Source organism: Crinia signifera, chromosome 4, assembly GCF_055691185.1.
Source record: "Crinia signifera chromosome 4, ASM5569118v1, whole genome shotgun sequence".
NCBI classification, from domain to species: Eukaryota; Metazoa; Chordata; class Amphibia; order Anura; family Myobatrachidae; genus Crinia; species Crinia signifera.
In genome coordinates this window covers 335,958,168-335,979,818 of record NC_139220.1, presented here as the reverse complement: position 1 = coordinate 335,979,818, position 21,651 = coordinate 335,958,168, and the positions used below count along the sequence as shown (strand labels likewise).

At 50.4% G+C, this 21,651-nt stretch overlaps 2 protein-coding genes across 14 annotated transcripts in view; one reads left to right on the top strand and one right to left on the bottom strand.

Moving 5' to 3' along the window:
- The window catches only part of TSC22D4 (TSC22 domain family member 4), a 36,694-nt gene extending 31,873 nt beyond the window's left edge, over window positions 1-4,821 (bottom strand). The window contains exons 1-2 of one of the 4 annotated variants that reach the window (XM_083185820.1): window positions 4,765-4,789; window positions 4,240-4,333 (exon numbers count right to left, since the gene is read on the bottom strand). In XM_083185820.1, coding sequence (XP_083041946.1) covers window positions 4,240-4,242 — 3 coding nt within the window. In that variant the 5' untranslated portion in view covers window positions 4,243-4,333; window positions 4,765-4,789. Of the gene's footprint in view, window positions 1-4,239; window positions 4,334-4,630 lie in introns of all 4 variants that reach the window. The other 3 variants (XM_083185819.1, XM_083185821.1, XM_083185822.1) reach the window with 3 other exon arrangements.
- The window catches only part of NYAP1 (neuronal tyrosine phosphorylated phosphoinositide-3-kinase adaptor 1), an 89,626-nt gene that overhangs the window by 31,921 nt on the left and 36,054 nt on the right, over window positions 1-21,651 (top strand). For 2 of the 10 annotated variants that reach the window (XM_083185813.1, XM_083185810.1), the window contains exon 1: window positions 14,694-14,891. The exons of 4 other annotated variants lie outside the window; for them this stretch is intronic. The gene's annotated coding sequence lies outside the window, so the exon portion shown is untranslated. Of the gene's footprint in view, window positions 1-14,693; window positions 14,987-15,615; window positions 15,723-17,079; window positions 17,306-21,651 lie in introns of those variants that run through there. 4 more of the 10 variants (XM_083185814.1, XM_083185811.1, XM_083185817.1 and 1 more) reach the window with 3 other exon arrangements.

The following is a 21,651-nucleotide window of genomic DNA, read 5'->3' as shown; positions in this document are numbered from 1 at the left end:
GATACGCCACTACACCGACATCATCCCCTCTATTCCTGTACACCCCGCTCACACACAGCTACGTCACTACACCGCCATCATACCCCTCTATTCCTGTACACCCCGCTCACACACCACTACGTCACTACACCACCATCATCCCCCTCTATTCCTGTACACCCCGCTCACACACAGCTACGTCACTACACCGCCATCACCCCCCTCTATTCCTGTACACCCCGCTCACACACAGCTACGTCACTACACCGCCATCAACCCCTCTATTCCTGTACACCCCGCTCACACACAGCTACGTCACTACACCGCCATCATCCCCCTCTATTCCTGTACACCCCGCTCACACACAGCTACGTCACTACACCGCCATCATCCCCCTCTATTCCTGTACACCCCGCTCACACACACCTACGTCACTACACCGCCATCATCCCCTCTATTCCTGTACACCCCGCTCACACACTACAACGTCAATACACTGCCATCACCCCCCTCTATTCCTGTACACCCCGCTCATACACAGCTACATCACTACATCGCCATCATCCCCCTCTATTCCTGTACACCCCGCTCACACACAGCTACGTCACTACACCGCCATCATCCCCTCTATTCCTGTACACCCCGCTCACACACAGCTATGTCACTACACCGCCATCATCCCCCTCTATTCCAGTACACCCCGCTCACACACTACTATGTCACTACACTGCCATCATCCCCCTCTATTCCAGTACACCCCGATCACACACAGCTACGTCACTACACCGCCATCATCCCCCTCTATTCCTGTACACCATGCTCAGTCACACCTACGTCACTACACCGCCATCGTCCCCTCTATTCCTTTACATCCTGCTCACACACAGCTACGTCACTACACCGCCATCATCCCCCTCTATTCCTGTACACCATGCCCAGTCACAGCTACGTCACTACACCGCCATCATCCCCTCTATTCCTGTACACCCCGCTCACACACATATACGTCACTACACCGCCATCATACCCCTCTATTCCTATACACCCGCTCACACACAGCTATGTCACTACACCGCCATCATCCCCCTCTATTCCTGTACACCCCGCTCACACACAGCTATGTCACTACACCGCCATCATCCCCCTCTATTCCAGTACACCCCGCTCACACACTACTATGTCACTACACTGCCATCATCCCCCTCTATTCCAGTACACCCCGATCACACACAGCTACGTCACTACACCGCCATCATCCCCCTCTATTCCTGTACACCATGCTCAGTCACAGCTATGTCACTACACCGCCATCGTCCCCTCTATTCCTTTACATCCTGCTCACACACAGCTACGTCACTACACCGCCATCATCCCCCTCTATTCCTGTACACCATGCTCAGTCACAGCTACGTCACTACACCGCCATCATCCCCTCTATTCCTGTACACCCCGCTCACACACATATACGTCACTACACCGCCATCATACCCCTCTATTCCTATACACCCACTCACACACAGCTATGTCACTACACCGCCATCATCCCCCTCTATTCCTGTACACCCCGCTCGCACACTAATACGTCACTACACCGTCATCACCCCCCTCTATTCCTGTACACCCCGCTCACACACAGCTACGTCACTACACTGCCATCATCCCCTCTATTCCTTAACACCCCGCTCACACACTACTACGTCACTACACCGCCATCATCCCCCTCTATTCCTGTACACCCCGCTCACACTCTACTACGTCACTACACCACCATCATCCCCTCTATTCCTGTACACCCCGCTCACACACAGCTACGTCACTACACCGCCATCATCCCCCTCTATTCCTGTACACCATGCTCAGTCACAGCTACGTCACTACACCGCCATCATCCCCTCTATTCCTGTACACCCCGCTCACACACATATACGTCACTACACCGCCATCATACCCCTCTATTCCTATACACCCACTCACACACAGCTATGTCACTACACCGCCATCATCCCCCTCTATTCCTGTACACCCCGCTCGCACACTAATACGTCACTACACCGTCATCATCCCCTCTATTCCTGTACACCCCGCTCACACACAACTACGTCACTACACCGCCATCATCCCCCTCTATTCCTGTACACCCCGCTCGCACACTAATACGTCACTACACTGCCATCACCCCCCTCTATTCCTGTACACCCCGCTCACACACAGCTACGTCACTACACCGCCATCATCCCCCTCTATTCCTGTACACCCCGCTCACACACTACTAGGTCACTACACCGCCATCATCCCCTCTATTCCTGTACACCCCGCTCACACACTAATAAGTCACTACACCACCATCATCCCCTCTATTCCTGTGCACCCCGCTCACACACTACTACGTCACTACACCGCCATCATCTCTCTCTATTCCTGTACACCCCGCTCACACACAGCTACGTCACTACACCGCCATCATCCCCTCTATTCCTGTACACCCTGCTCACACACAGCTATGTCATAACATCGCCATCATCCCCTCTATTCCTGTACACCCCGCTCACACACAGCTACGTCACTACACCGCCATCATACCCTCTATTCCTGTACACCCTGCTCACACACAGCTATGTCACTACACCGCCATCATCCCCCTCTATTCCTGTACACCCCGCTCACACACTACTACGTCACTACACCGCCATCATCCCCCTCTATTCCTGTACACCCCGCTCACACACCACTACGTCACTACACCGCCATCCTCCCCCTCTATTCCTGTACACCCCGCTCACACACAGCTACGTCACTACACCACCATCATCCCCTCTATTCCTGTACACCCTGCTCACACACATCTACGTCACTACACCGCCATCATCCCCCTCTATTCCTGTACACCCCGCTCACACACAGCTACGTCACTACACTGCCATCATCCCCTCTATTCCTTAACACCCCGCTCACACACTACTACGTCACTACACCGCCATCATCCCCCTCTATTCCTGTACACCCCGCTCACACTCTACTACGTCACTACACCACCATCATCCCCTCTATTCCTGTACACCCCGCTCACACACAGCTACGTCACTACACCGCCATCATCCCCCTCTATTCCTGTACACCATGCTCAGTCACAGCTACGTCACTACACCGCCATCATCCCCTCTATTCCTGTACACCCCGCTCACACACATATACGTCACTACACCGCCATCATACCCCTCTATTCCTATACACCCGCTCACACACAGCTACGTCACTACACCGCCATCATACCCCTCTATTCCTGTACACCCTGCTCACACACAGCTACGGCACTACACCGCCATCATCCTCCTCTATTCCTGTACACCCCGCTCACACACAGCTATGTCACTACACCGCCATCATCCCCCTCTATTCCTGTACACCCCGCTCACACACAGCTACGTCACTACACTGCCATCATCCCCCTCTATTCCTGTACACCCCGCTCACACACTACTACGTCAGTACACCGCCATCATCCCCCTCTATTCCTGTACACCCCGCTCACACACAGCTACGTCACTACACCGCCATCATCCCCCTCTATTCCTGTACACCCCGCTAACACACAGCTACGTCACTACACCGCCATCATCCCCCTCTATTCCTGTACACCCCGCTCACACACAGTTACGTCACTGCACCGCCATCATCCCCCTCTATTCCTGTACACCCCGCTCACATACAGCTATGTCACTACACCGCCATCATCCCCTCTATTCCTGTACACCCCGCTCACATACAGCTATGTCACTACACCGCCATCATCCCCTCTATTCCTGTACACCCCGCTCACACACAGCTACGTCACTACACCGCCATCATCCCCCTCTATTCCTGTACACCCCGCTCACACACAGCTACGTCACTGCACCGCCATCATCCCCCTCTATTCCTGTACACCCCGCTCACACACAGCTACGTCACTGCACCGCCATCATCCCCCTCTATTCCTGTACACCCCGCTCACATACAGCTATGTCACTACACCGCCATCATCCCCCTCTATTCCTGTACACCCCGCTCACATACAGCTATGTCACTACACCGCCATCATCCCCCTCTATTCCTATACACCCCGCTCACACACAGCTATGTCACTACACCGCCATCATCCCCTCTATTCCTGTACACCCATATATGCGGGATCGGCACTATGCGTCCACAGGAATAGGTTGACAGTCATTGGTCTGCTGCTAGTGGTTGACATGGATGGTCTCCGCTTTGTCTCATACTTACCATGCACGTGAATACGATCAGGAATGTTAGTCCAAAGCGTGGTGTGTGCAGCTATGTGACACTTGTTGGGGGTCCATGTGCTCCCACCTACAAACTGCCACCCAAAAAATCAGAAAAACTCACGTCGACCTGCAGTCTACACAGTACCAACACTGACGTGCTATGATCCACACATACGTCACTACACCAGCACACTACTACTCCTGTACATAACTATGCACTGCCATGGCAGTACAGTCAGGGTGACATATGTCCCAGGGCAGGGACACACCGACTGGTGCCGGAGTGCATTCCCTTAGGGGGGCTGCACAGACGCTTACCCTGCAGGACTGTCCCCCTGTCTGCAGGGTCCTGTGTGTATGGATCCCCTATACAGCATGTATGCACTTACCTGCTGTGCAGGAGAACTACAAGTGACAGGAAGCCAGTGCAAGGCTCTCCCCAGGAAACTTGTGTCCTGTCAGAGGATACTCTGTATCTCCTTCCCCCCCATCCTGCTGCTGGGACTGTCCCCCCCTTACTCACCCTGTTGACATCTCCGTGTCAGGAAGTCCTTCCTCTTCTGTCTCTCTCCCCCAGCAGTGCTTCCTTCTGCCTCTCTCCTCCCCCTTGTGTCTCACCCCTCCTTTCTGCCTGTCTCTATCACACACTTCACTCTCCCCAGCCTGCCTGCTGCCTCTTCCTCACACTCACCTCCGCTGTCTCTTCCTCACACTCACGGTCTCACCTCCGCTGTCTATTCCTCACACTCGACTCCGCTGTCTCTATCACACGCTTCGCTCTCCCCAGCCTGCTCGCTGTCTCTTCCTCACACTCACCTCAGCTGTCTCTTCCTCACACTCACCTCTGCTGTCTCTGTCACACCTCTCTCCCCAGCCTGCTCACTGTCTCTTCCTCACACTCATCTCCGCTGTCTCTATCACACCTCTCTCCCCAGCCTGCTCGCTGTCTCTTCCTCACACTCATCTCCGCTGTCTCTATCACAATCTTCTCTTTCCAGCCTGCTCACTGTCTCTTCCTCACACTCACCTCCACTGTCTCTTCCTCACACTCACCTCTGCGGTCTCTATCACAATCTTTGCTTTCCAGCCTGCTCACTGTCTCTTCCTCACACTCACCTCTGTTGTCTCTTCCTCACACTCACCTCCACTGTCTCTTCTTCACACTCACCTCCACTGTCTCTTCTTCACACTCACCTCCGCTGTCTCTTCCTCACACTCACCTCCGCTGTCTCTGTCACACGCTTCACTCTCCCCAGCCTGCTCGCTGTCTCTTCCTCACACTCACCTCCGCTGTCTCTATCACACGCTTCGCTCTCCCCAGCCTGCTCGCTGTCTCTTCCTCACACTCACCTCCGCTGTCTCTTCCTCACACTCATCTCCGCTGTCTCTATCACAATCTTCTCTTTCCAGCCTGCTCACTGTCTCTTCCTCACAATCACCTCCGCTGTCTCTATCACACCTCTCTCCCCAGCCTGCTCGCTGTCTCTTCCTCACACTCACCTCCACTGTCTCTTCCTCACACTCACCTCCGCTGTCTCTGTCACACGCTTCACTCTCCCCAGCCTGCTCGCTGTCTTTTCCTCACACTCACCTCCACTGTCTCTTCCTCACACTCACCTCCACTGTCTCTATCACAAGCTTCTCTCCCCAGCCTGCTCACTGTCTCTTCCTCACACTCACCTCCACTATCTCTTCCTCACACTCACCTCCGCTGTCTCCTCCTCACACTCATCTCCGCTGTCTCTATCACACCTCTCTCCCCAGCTTGCTCACTGTCTCTTCCTCACACTCACCTCCGCTGTCTCTTCCTCACACTCACCTCCGCTGTCTCCTCCTCACACTCACCTCCGATGTCTCCTCCTCACACTCACCTCCGCTGTCTTTTCCTGACACTCACCTCCACTGTCTCTTCCTCACACTCACCTCCGCTGTCCCTTCCTCAGACTCACCTCCGCTGTCTCTATCACACACCTCTCTCCCCAGCCTGCTCGCTGTCTCATCCTCACACTAGCCTCCACTGTCTCTTTCTCACACTCACCTCACACTGTGTTACACTCTCCCTTCCCAGCCCTCACGGTGTCCCTCTATCAGCCTTTCTTTTCTTACTCTGTCCCACTCTCTCTCACTGTCCCACTGTCATATTGCCTGTCTGTCTCTCTCCCTCTCTCTCTTACTCTCACTCCCTCCCTCTCTCTCCCTCTTACTCTCTCCTGCTCTCTCCCTCTCTCTCTTACTCTCACTCCCTCCCTCTCTCTCCCTCTTACTCTCTCCTGCTCTCTCCCACTCTCTCTCCCTCCTTCCCTCTCTCTCTTACCCTCTCTCACTCTCTCCTGCTCTCTTCTGCTCTCTCCCACTCTCTCTCCATCCCTCTCTCTCTCTTACTCTCTCCCTCCCTTTCTCTCTTAGGGGCGCATTTATCATTGGAATACGATGCTGGGGCGGTGACATCACCAGACATCGCATTGCGGTACTCTGCAATACCGCCAGGATGTATCACCTGGCAGGCGCAGGGACAGGGCTCCGAAAGGAGCCCGTCCCTGCGATGCCGGAAGCCGGGGGGTCTGCGCATGCGCGGTTATGTGCTAACCCCCCCCCCCCCGCGACCCCGCTGACTGCATTGCCGCTCAGGCAGTGCGCTGTGTAGCCATAGGCTACAATGGGCTATTGCCATATCAGAATGGCGATAGCCCAAGGCTGCGGTGCCGGGCTGCTGATGTTGATACATCGGGCAGCTTCGCATCCCCCATAGAAACCTATGGGGGATGCGGCCGGCGGCGGTGCAGGGAGGATCGCAGCAGGGATCGGAGATTGCTGCTGCGGTCCCCTTTGATACATTTAGGAGATACTTAATATTTGCGGCTAAACCCCGAAAACGGGTGTTTTCGGGGATTTAGCCGCAAACATGGTTTGATAAATGGGCCCCTTATTCTCTCCCTTCCTCTCTTACTCTCTCCCTCTCTCTCTTACTCTCTCCCTCCCTCTCTTACTCTCTCCCTTCCTCTCTTACTCTCTCCCTCTCTCTCTTACTCTCTCCCTCTCTCTCTTACTCTCTCCCTCCCTCCCTCTCTTATGCTGGGTACACACCAGGACGACTAGGGCCCGATCCCCACAATCTAGATCCAATTCCGATCAATTGGATGTAGATTGTGTGCTGATTGGGCCCTTTTCTGACCTGGTGTGGACCGATCCCGATCAGATGCGCGGTCCCGCGGGTCGGTCGGTCGTTATTGAGATCCTACCTGCTGCAGGTAGGATCTCAATGACGACCATACAGCCGGGTGCGGGTCGCCATCGGATCGGACCCGCTCACGGTGCACATCGTGAGCGGGTCGTGCCCCCCCGCGTCACCGTGAGCGGGTCGGACGAGACACTGACGACCCGCTCACGATGTGCATCGTGAGCGGGTCGTCCTGGTGTGTACCCTACATTACTCTCTCACTCCCTCTCTTACTCTCTCCCTCTCTTACTCTCTCCCTCCCTCTCTTACTCTCTCTCTCCCTCCCTCCCTCTCTTACTCTCTCCCTCCCTCTCTTACTCTCTCCCTCCCTCTCTTACTCTCTCCCTCCCTCTCTTACTCTCTTCCTCCCTTTCTTACTCGCTCTCTCCCTCTCTCTCTTACTCTCTCCCTCTCTCTCTTACTCTCTCCCTCTCTCTCTTACTCTCTTACTCTCTCCCTCCCTCTCTTACTCTCTCCCTCCCTCTCTTACTCTCTCCCTCTCTCTCTTACTCTCTCCCTCCCTCTCTTACTCTCTCCCTCCCTCTCTTACTCTCTCCCTCCCTCTCTTACTCTCTTCCTCCCTTTCTTACTCGCTCTCTCTCTCCCTCTCTCTCTTACTCTCTCCCTCTCTCTCTTACTCTCTTACTCTCTCCCTCCCTCTCTTACTCTCTCCCTCCCTCTCTTACTCTCTCCCTCTCTCTCTTACTCTCTCCCTCTCTCTCTTACTCTCTCCCTCCCTCTCTTACTCTCTCCCTCCCTCTCTTACTCTCTCCCTCTCTCTCCCTCCCTCTCTTACTCTCTCCCTCCCTCTCTTACTCTCTTCCTCCCTTTCTTACTCGCTCTCTCCCTCTCTCTCTTACTCTCTCCCTCCCTCTCTTACTCTCTCCCTCCCTCTCTTACTCTCTCCCTCTCTCTCTTACTCTCTCCCTCCCTCTCTTACTCTCTCCCTCCCTCTCTTACTCTCTCCCTCTCTCTCTTACTCTCTCCCTCTCTCTCTTACTCTCTCCCTCCCTCTCTTACTCTCTCCCTCTCTCTCTTACTCTCTCCCTCTCTCTCCCTCCCTCTCTTACTCTCTCCCTCCCTCTCTTACTCTCTCCCTCCCTTTCTTACTCGCTCTCTCCCTCTCTCCCTTACTCTCTCCCTCTCTCTCTTACTCTCTCCCTCTCTCTCTTACTCCCTCCCTCTCTTACTCTCTCCCTCTCTCTCTTACTCTCTCCCTCTCTCTCTTACTCTCTCCCTCCCTCTCTTACTCTCTCCCTCCCTCTCTTACTCTCTCCCTCTCTCTCTTACTCTCTCCCTCCCTCTCTTACTCCCTCCCTCTCTCTCTTACTCTCTCCCTCTCTCTCTTAGGGGCACATTTATCAAGATCACATTTACAATGCGATCTGGGTGGAATATTACCGCCCAGGATCGCATTGTAAAATGCGATCATATCGGGGCAATGTATCAATTTTAAGGGCACAGGGACAGGGCTCCCTGCGAAGCCCTAACCTGGAAGCTGGGGGTCTGCGCATGCGCGGTTATGCTCGGGCAGTGCGCTGTGTACCCATAGGCTACAATGGGCTATCGCCATCCCAGAATGGCGATAGCCCAGGGGTGCGATGCCGGGCTGCTGATGTTGATACATTGGGCAGTTTCGCATCCCCCATAGAAACCTATGGGGGATGCGGCCGTCGGCACTGCAGGGAGGATCGCAGCAGGGATCGGAGATTGCTGCTGCGGTCCCCCTATGATACATTTGGGGGATACTTAATATTTGCGGCTAAACCCCGAAATCGTGTGTTTTTGGAGATTTAGCCGCAAATATGGTTTGATAAATGGGCCCCTTAGTCTCTCTCTCCCTCCCACTCTTACTCTTGTAAGCACCCATCAGGGTGCTTGTACAATTAAAAATCGCATTGCATGCCATTTGCTGTCATGCGATGCTATGCGATATTTCATTGTACAAGCACTCCTGTTAATTTAACGGGAAGATCGCATCGCATCGCACACCACTAAATACGGTATGCGATGGGCGTCGTGCTAGGAAACAAGTACCGTAATTTCTCACTTCACATATATCTACCTTAGACAACTGCCCTGTGACTAAGGGCCTTATTCTAGTTCACTTTTTCTGACAAAATCCTTCTTACGGAGCCCATAGACGCTCCGTTTTCGCCGGCACCGTATTGTACTATGCGATGCGCGCTCCCGCGCATCACATAGTACGGTACCAAAAGTATGTGCTGCACAAACTTTTTGTACTAGGTAAACATCGTATCGGATCGCAGTGCATGCACAAAGCATGCACAAGGCATGCGATCCGATACGATGTGTACTTGAAAAGTACAAAACGGACCGTGTATGGGGGCTTAAGATGGACAAAACACTGCAGGTGGGGCAGATGTTACTTGTACAGAGAGCATTAGATTTCGGTGGGGTTTTACTTCAAAGTGAGATCTATATTGCAGTGTAAAAATAAAGCACCCAGTATTTTCCCTGCATAAAAATAAAATAACTCACCCAAATCTCTCTCTGCACATGTTACATCTGCCCCACCTGCAGTGCACATGGTTTTGTCCATCTAAGAAGGATTTTGTCAGAAAGAGTGAACTAGAATAAGGGCTTAAATACCAGGTACCACATTGTATAATAATACGCTGTGTACGCTGATGATGGTCACGTTGCTCTGTATAACAGTACTGAGTATATACTGATGTAGAAGTTAATGTGGCGTGGGTGTGGGAACAGACGGTGATTGATGTCCAGGATGATCAACGATGGCGTTTTGTCCTGAGAATACATTGCGAGATTTACCTGTAGGGTAATTTGGACGCACTCCTGCGCTGGCATAAGAGCACTCTGGGTATAATTACTGATTGCAGCCAGAAAATCTCTCACTTATCAATGAAGTCTTTAAGAAGTTATGGAGGGTGGTGGTATAGACAGCATAGTGGCTGCAGTACCCCTACTATGCAGCAGATGGCAGTGTTCACCCTCCGACATTGGGCCATACATGCACAGCACAGATTCCCTTTGCCAACGACTTGATTTGAGCAGCTGCACCCAGATTGCCACGAGGTGCAGGAGTCTGGGATGGAAGATGTGGTGTTTGCAGGATTGCACTGGATAAAGGCATAGTTACCTCCCCTCCTGCATTCTGCAGGAGACTCCCTGACATAGCAGCAATCTCCCTCTCTCCCTCATTAGTCTAGCAATCTCCCTCATGTCACCTAGCCCACATTACACTGTTACATCATAGTTACCTCCCCTCCTGCATTCTGCAGGAGACTCCCTGACATAGCAGCAATATCCCTCTCTCCCTCATTAGTCTAGCAATCTCCCCATGTCACCTAGCCCACATTACACTGTTACATCATAGTTACCTCCCCTCCTGCATTCTGCAGGAGACTCCCTGACATAGCAGCAATCTCCCTCTCTCCCTCATTAGTCTAGTAATCTCCCTCATGTCACCTAGCCCACATTACACTGTTACATCATAGTTACCTCCCCTCCTGCATTCTGCAGGAGACTCCCTGACATAGCAGCAAACGGATCCGATATGATATCCCGGCGGTCGGGATCCCGGCGGTCGGAATCCCGACACTGGAATCCCGTCCGCCGAAATCCCGACAAGGGGGGGACATGGATCGCCCCCCCTTGCGGGCTCGCTGCGCTCGCCACGCAGCGGGCCCGGTGCCTCGCTACGCTCGGCACGCTATTATATTCTCCCTCTATGGGTGTCGTGGACACCCACGGAGGGAGAAAGTTTCGGGATTTCGGCGGTCGGGATTCCAGTGTCGGGATTCCGACCGCCGGGATCCCGACCGCCGGGAAATTAACCGCATCCCCAGCAAACTCCCTCTCTCCCTCATTAGTCTAGCAATCTCCCTCATGTCACCTAGCCCACATTACACTGTTACATCATAGTTACCTCCCCTCCTGCATTCTGCAGGAGACTCCCTGACATAGCAGCAATCTCCCTCTCTCCCTCATTAGTCTAGCAATCTCCCTCATGTCACCTAGCCCACATCACACTGTTACATCATAGTTACCTCCCCTCATGCATTCTGCAGGAGACTCCCTGACATACTGTAGCAGCAATCTCCCTCTCTCCCTCATTAGTCTAGCAATCTCCCTCTTGTCACCTAGCCCACATTACACTGTTACATTTTTGGGGAAAAAGGGATGAGAGACAGATACATTTAGACTGAATCATCAGCACCATTTCCCAGCACTTATGAACTGCTTTGGGGCTCATCTATATTTGGATATAAGTCATTTTACAAGATTCCTCTCAGATGTAGCAGTACACACCCACGCTTCTAGGTGCCACGTTCACAATCTCTTTTCACAATCTCTCCATATATGGAACTAGACACGCCTTTTGGGAGGAGCATGACACACACCCTCAATGGGGCGCCTTGCAAAATTCTATTACCAACTATAATCTCCCTGAAACTAGTTTTCATAAGTAAGCAAGTATGGATATTGGACAGATACAGGGTGGTGGAAACTAGGTCTAAAACCCAATAATTTATTCTCGGGTGGAGAGTGGATAAAAGTACAGTCAGATCCGTTCAGGCTTCTCTGTGTAAAAAGTATAAAAATAAATCATTAAAAAAAACTGTGTGTCCCCCCCCCCCCTAGTACAAAACGTATGGTACACACTGCACACTGCTGATGCACACACTTATATACCCACACATGGGAGAGGATGGTACACACTGCACACGGCTGAGGCACACACTCATATACATACACATGAGAGAGGATGTACACACTGCTGAGATACACACTCATATACACACACATGGGAGAGGATGTACACACAGCTGAGATACACACTCATATACACACACATGGGAGAGGATGGTACACACTGCACACAGCTAAGTCACACATTCATATACACACACATAGGAGAGGATGGTGCACACTGCTGAGGCGCACACTCATATACATACACATGGAGAGGATGGTACACACTGCACACAGCTGAGATACACACTCATACTGTATACACACATGGGAGAGGATGGTACACACTGCACACTGCTGAGGCACACACTCATATACACATATGGGAGAGGATGGTACACACACTGCACACAGCTGAGGCACACACTTATATACATACACATGGGAGTGGATGGTACACACGGCTGAGGCACACACTCATATACACACATGGGATAGGATGGTACACACTGCACACTGCTAAGGCACACACTCATATACACACATGGGAGATGATGGTACAAACTTCACACAGCTGAGTCACACACTCATATACACGCAAATGGGAGATTATGGTACACACACTGCACAATAATATACACTCATGGGAGAGGATGATACACACTGAATACAGCTGGGACACACTCATATACACACACATGGGAGATGATGGTACACTCTGCATACAGCTCAGGTACACAGTCATATACACACATATGGGAGAGGATGGTACACACAGCTGAGATACACACTCATACACACATGGGAGAGGATGGTACACACTGCACACTGCTGAGGCACACACTCATATACACATATGGGAGAGGATGGTACACACTGCATACAGCTGAGATACACACTCATATACACACATGGGAGAGGATGGTACACACTGCTGAGGCACACACTCATATACACACACATGGGAGAGGATGGTACACACTGCTGAGATACACACTCATACACACATGGGAGAGGATGGTACGCACTGCACACTGCTGAGGCACACACTCATATACACATATGGGAGAGGATGGTACACACTGCATACAGCTGAGATACACACTCATATACACACATGGGAGAGGATGGTACACACTGCTGAGGCGCACACTCATATACACACACATGGGAGAGGATGGTACACACTGCTGAGATACACACTCATACACACATGGGAGAGGATGGTACGCACTGCACACTGCTGAGGCACACACTCATATACACATATGGGAGAGGATGGTACACACTGCATACAGCTGAGATACACACTCATATACACACATGGGAGAGGATGGTACACACTGCTGAGGCACACACTCATATACACACACATGGGAGAGGATGGTACACACTGCTGAGACACACACTCATATACACACATGGGAGTGGCTGATACACACTGCACACAGCTGAGATACACACTCATATACACACACATTGGAAAGGATGGTACACACTGCACACAGCTGAGGCACACACTCATATACACACATGGGAGAGGATGGTACACACTGCACACACCTGGGACACACACTCATATACACACACACACATGGGAGAGGATGGTACACACTCCACACAGCTGAGATACACACGTATATACACACACACATGGGAGAGGATAGTACACACTGCACACAGCATACACACAGGAAGCTCTGCTACACACACACACACACACACACACACAGGAAGCTCTGGTACACAGGTGCACACACACACACACATAGGAAGCTCTGGTACACAGGTGCACACATACACACATAGGAAGCTCTGCTACACACACACACACAGGAAGCTCTGGTACACAGGTACACACACACATACAGACAGGAAGCTCTGATACACACACACACGAAGCTCTGGTACACAGGTACACACACACACAGAAAGCTCTAGTACACAGGTGTACACACACACACACAAAGAAACCTCTAGTACACAGGTACACACACACACACAGGAAGCTCTGGTACACAGGTACACACAGGAAGCTCTAGTACACAGGTACACACACAGGAAGCTCTGGTACACAGGTACACACACACAGAAAGCTCTAGTACACAGGTACACACACACAGAAACCTCTAGTACACAGGTACACACACACACACACACAGGAAGCTCTGGTACACAGGTACACACACACAGAAAGCTCTAGTACACAGGTACACACACACAGGAAGCTCTGCTACGCACACACACACACAGGAAGCTCTGGTACACAGGTACACACACACAGGACGCTCTGGTAAGCAGGTACACACACAGGAAGCTCTGGTACACAGGTACACACACACACAGGAAGCTCTGGTACACAGGTACACACACACACACACACACACAGAAAGCTCTAGTACACAGGTGTACACACACACACAGGAAGCTCTGGTACACACGTACACACACACACATACAAAGCTCTGATACACAGGTGCACACACACAAACACACACAGGAAGCTCTGCTACACACAGACAGGAAGCACAGGTGCACACACACATATAGGAAGCTCTGGTACACAGGTGCACACACACACACACACATAGGAAGCTCTGATACACAGGTACACACACACACACTATGCGTGGAGATCAGACAGCCGCAGTGTGCTGTATCTCCCCCTCCCTCCATACTCTCCCCCTCCCTCCTTCACACTTCTCCCTCCCCCCTCATCCCAGCTTCCATCTCTCCGCCTGCCGGTAACGGAGGTAAGAGGAAGGGGGGAGCGCACCAGGGAAATGGGGGAGAGCAGTGGCCGGGAGGAGCAGGCAGGGGGGACAGAGAGACAGACACAGAGAGAGAGGTGCGTCAGTGCTGATTATTAATAACACAGGCGTGCATAGGTGTGTGTGCCGGGTACCAGGCCTGTGTTATCTGCCCTCCTCCTCATCATCCTCATCGGTGTGGCCACTGCAATTCTCCATCTGCACCGAGGTCACCTGCTGTGTGTGTGTGTATAATGGGGGCACATCATCAAATAGCAATCACTGTGTGTGTGTGTGTGTGTGTGCTATCAGGGTGTTTACAGGGGCCATGCACAGAGACGTACAGTATGTCATCCATCCATCCATCTACACATACACACATGCCATTACTACATTATATTTCTCAATTACAAATCAAATCACAATGACATAGGACGCGCCTCGGCGTGGCCATTGGGGAGCAAAATCCATTTTTAGAAAAAAAACTGTTTTTATTTCATAGATGCGTTTCTAATCTTATACTTGTGCGGTATCTAATCGCAGCAATCTGCGCTCACGGCCCCCGGCTGTACAGTGTAAGCTCTCACGAGCAGGGCCCTCCCTCCTCATGTGCTCAGTGTGTATATATATATATCTACCACCCTGCGTCAGTGTCCTGGCCCCTTATGGAGCTGTCTCTATGTACCATGTGCTGGTCCTACAGATGGAACCGCTCTCTTTGTTGCAGGTCCTGGCGATTCTATCGCCAATCGCCCGGACCCAACATCAGACGGAAGTGCCCACCGCCGCCTCCCGTTGCTTCCCTGCCGCTCCCCCGTCGATACCCGCAGCTGGGTAAGTAATGGTACGGGGGGGGGGCGGTCGAAATGGTACTGGGGGGGGGGACTGAAGGTCAGTCCCGGGCCCCGCGATTCTTTGTGGCGGCACTGAAAGTCAAAGGGAAAAAAAGGCGCTTACTGCGCTTAGCTGCTCAATATGATTAGATATATCTGAAAGGGAGAAAGAGCGCTTGGTTATGTTTTAAGTGTCTAAAATAAAAATAAAATAATTATGTGCATGCCGTTTTTTATAAAAAAACATAAAAACATATGGGTTTATGCTTAAAAACTTTTTGCCATATTCGCAAAAGAATAAATTGTTTACAGCCCTTTTTTGCAGGGTGCTGTGGTGCCTGGACTTGGGTCTGCGGGGGTGCCGGACGGGGTCCCGACAGTCATTAACCCAACGTCGGGATCCTGACTGTTAAAACACCGACGGCCGGGTTCCCGACGGCCACCGGCTATTTTCCGCCATGGGGGTCCACGAGGGAAAATAGCGAGCGCAGCGAGCCCGCAAGGGGCTTTGTCGCGCTGGCCACGCTGTCTGAGACCAGGCAGTCGGGATCCCGACGTCGGGCTAATGACTGTCGGGATCCCGAATGTCGGTGATTAATACCACACCTGTCTGCGGGTGGTCCGTTATTGATACGCTAGGACAGAGGTTCCCAAACTTTTTTGAATCACGGCATCCTAGAGTATCAGAATATTTTTCAGGGCACCCCAAGCCAAAGTTTGTTTTCAAGAATAAAAAAAATAAAATTACATTAAATAAGTTGTGCTTAAACGTCATCCTTAGGTCCAGTTATGTGGTGAGGAACTTCTGTTTCCCCACATATTTTATAATTGGAAGCCCCAAGCACTGATTTTGTCTGTTTAATTGGCCATAAATAATTTGAATTGGTTCTAGACCACCAACCTGAGGCACCCCAGGGAGCCCAGGCACACAGGCCCTTATTCAGATCTGATCGCAGTACAAATTTGTTCTCAAAATGGGCAAAACCATATGCACTGCAGGTGGGGCAGATGTAACATGTATAGAGAGAGTTAGATTTGTGTGAATTATTTTGTTTCTGTGCAGGGTAAATACTGGCTGCATTATTTTTACACTGCAATTTAGATTTCAGTTTCAACACACTCCACCCAAATCTAACTATCTCTGCACATGTTACATCTGCCCCACCTGCAGTGCACATGGTTTTGTCCATTTTCAGAACAAATTTGTACTGCGATCAGATCTGAATAAGGGCCACAGTTTGGGAACCACTGCGCTAGGAGGTACTTGCTACTAACTCTCCCTATCTATACCTTCCTTTCGCGTCTTTCAGTTGGTGACAGTCCTCTCCGGCAGAACGCTGTGTACCGGAAATTCGGGTTTCTCTCTTCCGGTTACTTTGCATGTGCCTCCTAATGATAGAAGTTTAATAAACAAGTTGGGGTTTCTGGATTCTGATATGAACTAAAGGAGACCGCAGGGGCGAGTGGGGGAGCTGAACCGCCGAAGACGCCACACACGCTGACCGGAAGAGAGAAACCCGGGACTTCCGGTACACAGCGTTCTGCCGCAGAGGACCGTCACCAACTGAAAGACGCGAAAGGAAGGTAAAGATAGGGAGAGTTAGTAGCAAGTACTGTACCTCCTAGCGTATCAATAACGGACCACCCGCAGACCCAAGTCCAGGCACCACAGCGCCCACAACTAACCACGCAAAAAAGGGCTGTAAACAATGTATTCTTTTGCGAATATGGCAAAAAGTTTTTAAGCATAAACCCATATATTTTTATGTTTTTTTTATAAAAAACGGCATGCACATAATTATTTTATTTTTATTTTAGACACTTAAAACATAATCAAGCACTCTTTTTCCCTTTCAGGCCCTGAAAGTCAGTCTAGGCTAATAAAAACGTATCCGCCGCTGCAGGAGAAGTTATTTGATGATAGCCGACTGATTTTTATTTGTGGGCGCTGGGATGAAGACAGGGCGGGTGACATCACATCATATCATTAGTCCTACTTCCTCCTCATCCAATCCCACGTGCCGTCATAAGCACTTATTCTCTGATAGCCCCGCCTTACACTGTAGTCACAGGAGAAACATGATGTAATGATGATGTCATTCATTATATATTTGAGCAGGGGTTGATTATTGCAGAGGGAATGACCGTATTGTATGGCAATCACAAATACTCTGATGTTCGTTTAAATGTGTGGTGGTCACTGTAATGTCCTCTGTGTCATTTGGTGGTCACTGGGATGCGCTGTCTAATACAGTGATTTTCAACCTTTTTACCTTGCGGCACACTTATACTCCTTTTCCACTAGCAAATTCTACCCGGGTTTTTGCGCGGGGACACGCACCGACCCGGGTTTTTTGGTAGTGTGAACGGGTCCTTGGAAAAAAAAAACACGGGTATAAAGACCAGGGAATTTTACCCTGTTAGCTTCCAGGGTCGGACACGGGAATGACACGTGTCTGAGTGCAGTGTAAACGCACATTACCCGGGTTTTTTTGGTACCGCTGAGAGGCCATTTATTGGTTCTTCAGGGGCACCTGATGGAAAAAAGCTTATTTCTTGTTGACATTCATAGGTTTTTACAAAGCTTTCCCGGTTTTAGTGGAAACCGACACAGGTATACCACGGTCTATGTGTAGTGGAAAAGGAGTTTAAACGTGTGTCTGACACGTGTAAGATCCGTGTTCAAAAGCCTGTGTTCAACACGGGATTGAGATGGAAAAGGGGTATAAATAAAAATTTTAAATTGCCAAGGCACACCATGAGATCCCCACAGGACAAAACACATTGGCCCCCACAGGAAAATAAAACAAACCTGTTGGCCTCCCATATAAAAAACAATCACACTTTTGGCCTTTTACATGAACAGAAGAGACCAGTAAATAACAGTTGAACTGGTGGTGGCTGTAAACTAGGTTGGGCATCTCTAGATCTGGGCGCACACTTGAGACCAGCTCAAGGCACACTAGTGTACCACGGCACAGAGGTTGGAAAACACTGGTCTAATATTTGGCAGTTAGTGTGATGCTCTGTGTATTTTTTGGTGGTTGCTGGGATGTTTTCTGTATTATATGGTAGTCATTGTGATTGACTGTTATGCTTTTTGTATTGTATGACTCATTGGGATTCTATATGGGATTCTATATGTGTTATATGATGGCCAAGGAAATGCTCAGTTTATTGTATTATTGACATTGATATTCTTTTTGTGTTTCACAGTTGTCAATGCAAATGTTCAGTTTAATGTATGGCAAACACTGGGATGCTTTGTGTCAGTGGCGTAACTATAGCTCCGCAGCCCCAGCGGTGGCGAGGGGCGCAGAGAAATTGGGGGCGCCGCCGGGGGGCTTCGGGGCTATAGTTACCCGCGGTGTGCGTCTCGCCCGGCTCTGTGCCGGGACCTGCCTGACCGTCACGGTCCCGGCCGGCTCCTGCTGCAATGAAACTGACAATTACAAAATGGCTGCCCCCATACTGCAGACAGTTTTCTGTCTGCAGTATGGGGGCAGCCATTTTCTAAGAGTCAGTTTTCATTGTAGCAGCAGGAGCCGGCCGGGACCGTGACGGTCAGGCAGGTCCCGACAGAGAGCCGGGCGAGACGCATACCGTGGGTGCAGGTACGGGTAAGAAGGGGGGGGGGGGGCAGGTTAAGTGTGTGCGGGGGGGGGCGCCGAAAAACGTGCGGCGGGGGGGGGGGCGCAAAATAGTTAGTTACGCCCCTGCTTTGTGTATTGTCTGGTGGTCACTTGGGTTCCCTGTGCATTGTAAGTCTGTCACTTGGATGTTTATTGCATGTTGATCACTGGGATTGTCTATGTATTATATGGCAGTCGCTGTGATACTTCCTGTATTATAGGGAAGCTATTGTAATGCTTTCTGTATTATATGGCAGACAATAGACACACCATAGGCCAGGAAGTCTGATGTCCATTTGGGCCCTGCTGTCCACCTTCTGTATCCCTAAGTTTATGTCACTTATCTGAAATATGGCTGGCATCTTCCTACCTTTAACTCTCCTCTCTGATCTGACATTTCTCCCTTCCTCTACCACTCCTCTCTGCTCTTCTACTTCTGTCTTCCTCTACCACTCCTCTCTGCTCTTCCACTTCTGCCTTCCTCTACCACGCCTCACTGCTGCTCTTCTACTTTCTTCCTCTACCACTCCTCTCTGCTCTTCTACTTCTACCTTTCTCTACCACTCCTCTACTATTCCACTTCTACCTTTCTCTACCACTCCACTCTACTCTTTCACTTCTGCCTTTCTCTACCACTCCACTCTACTCTTCCACTTCTGCCTTCCTCTACCACTACTCTCTGCTCTTCCACTTCTACCTTTCTCTACCACTCCTCTCTGCTCTTCAGCTTCTACCTTCCTCTACCACTCCACTCTACTCTTTCACTTCCACCTTTCTTTACCACTACTCTCTGCTCTTCCACTTCTACCTCCCTCTACCACTACTAGAGAAAAGATTGCCTTAGGCGCTAGAGATAACCAGGGTGTAGCTTGCTACCCTGCAGCCACCATGTAAGAGGATTGCCAATCTCTAATAGATTCCAGATAAACAAACAAAGACTTGGGGCGCTTTTGAGTACCAGGACGAAAAACAATTTATTAAAACACACAAAATTACAAACAACATACAATAAATATATATGTGTACATCAATAAAAAATGAAAAATAAAAAATAAAAACACATCCGATTACTTCAAATATAGAGTAATTTCCTGAGTTTTCCACGTGTGTGACTTTCTTCTTTAAACCCTTTTAGGGTCAAGCATATTAAATGTATGCCGTTCTATCGCGTTCAACTCCTTAAATGGGGCTTATAATGTCCACTTTTTATGCTGGGACCAGATGGAAATAAAAATGGCTAGTGTGCACACTTATTGATTTTGCAGCGTAGTGCCGGGCATAACAGATGTTTGAAGTAAAATTGGGAGCAAGGACTTCTGTTTTAATTCGTGGGAAACAGTGTCCATCCTATCCCCCTATATGCTCTTACCAGTAGGTGTTGCTGGTAGTTCAGAGTGTCACTGAGTGGAAGGGTCAGCGCCACAGCGCCCGCTCTCTCCTTTCCCCGCTTGGCTGTCTGAGACTTTGCAGAAGTTCAGCCGGCTTAAATAGCCCAGCAAGAGCCATCTCCTCATGCAGCCTTCCCCATTTGGAGATCTCACACGGCGCTGGTTTGTAGGCTCAGCGTCTAGCCGGTGATCTCGTGCAGGGAGCGTCCTTCCACAAGGTCCTTTCTGGAACGTGTTTCAACGCACACTGGGCGACTTTCTCAACCGAACTTCTGCAAAGTCTCAGACAGCCAAGCGGGGAAAAGAGAGAGCGGGCGCTGTGGCGCTGACCCTTCCACTCAGTGACACTCTGAACTACCAGCAACACCTACTGGTAAGAGCATATACGGGGATAGGACAGACACTGTTTCCCACGAATTAAAACAGAAGTCCTTGCTCCCAATTTTACTTCAAACATCTGTTATGCCCGGCACTACGCTGCAAAATCAATAAGTGTGCACATTGGCCATTTTTATTTCCATCTGGTCCCAGCATAAAAAGTGGACATTATAAGCCCCATTTAAGGAGTTGAACCCGATTCAACTGCATACATTTAATATGCTTGACCCTAAAAGGGTTTAAAGAAGAAAGTCACACACGTGGAAAACTCAGGAAATTACTCTATATTTGAAGTAATCGGATGTGTTTTTATTTTTTATTTTTCATTTTTTATTGATGTACACATATATATTTATTGTATGTTGTTTGTAATTTTGTGTGTTTTAATAAATTGTTTTTCATCCTGGTACCCAAAAGCACCCTCTACCACTACTCTCTGCTCTTCCACTTCTACCGTCCTCTACCACTCCTCTCTGCTCTTCAGCTTCTACCTTCCTCTACCACTCCACTCTACTGTTCCACTTCTGCCTTC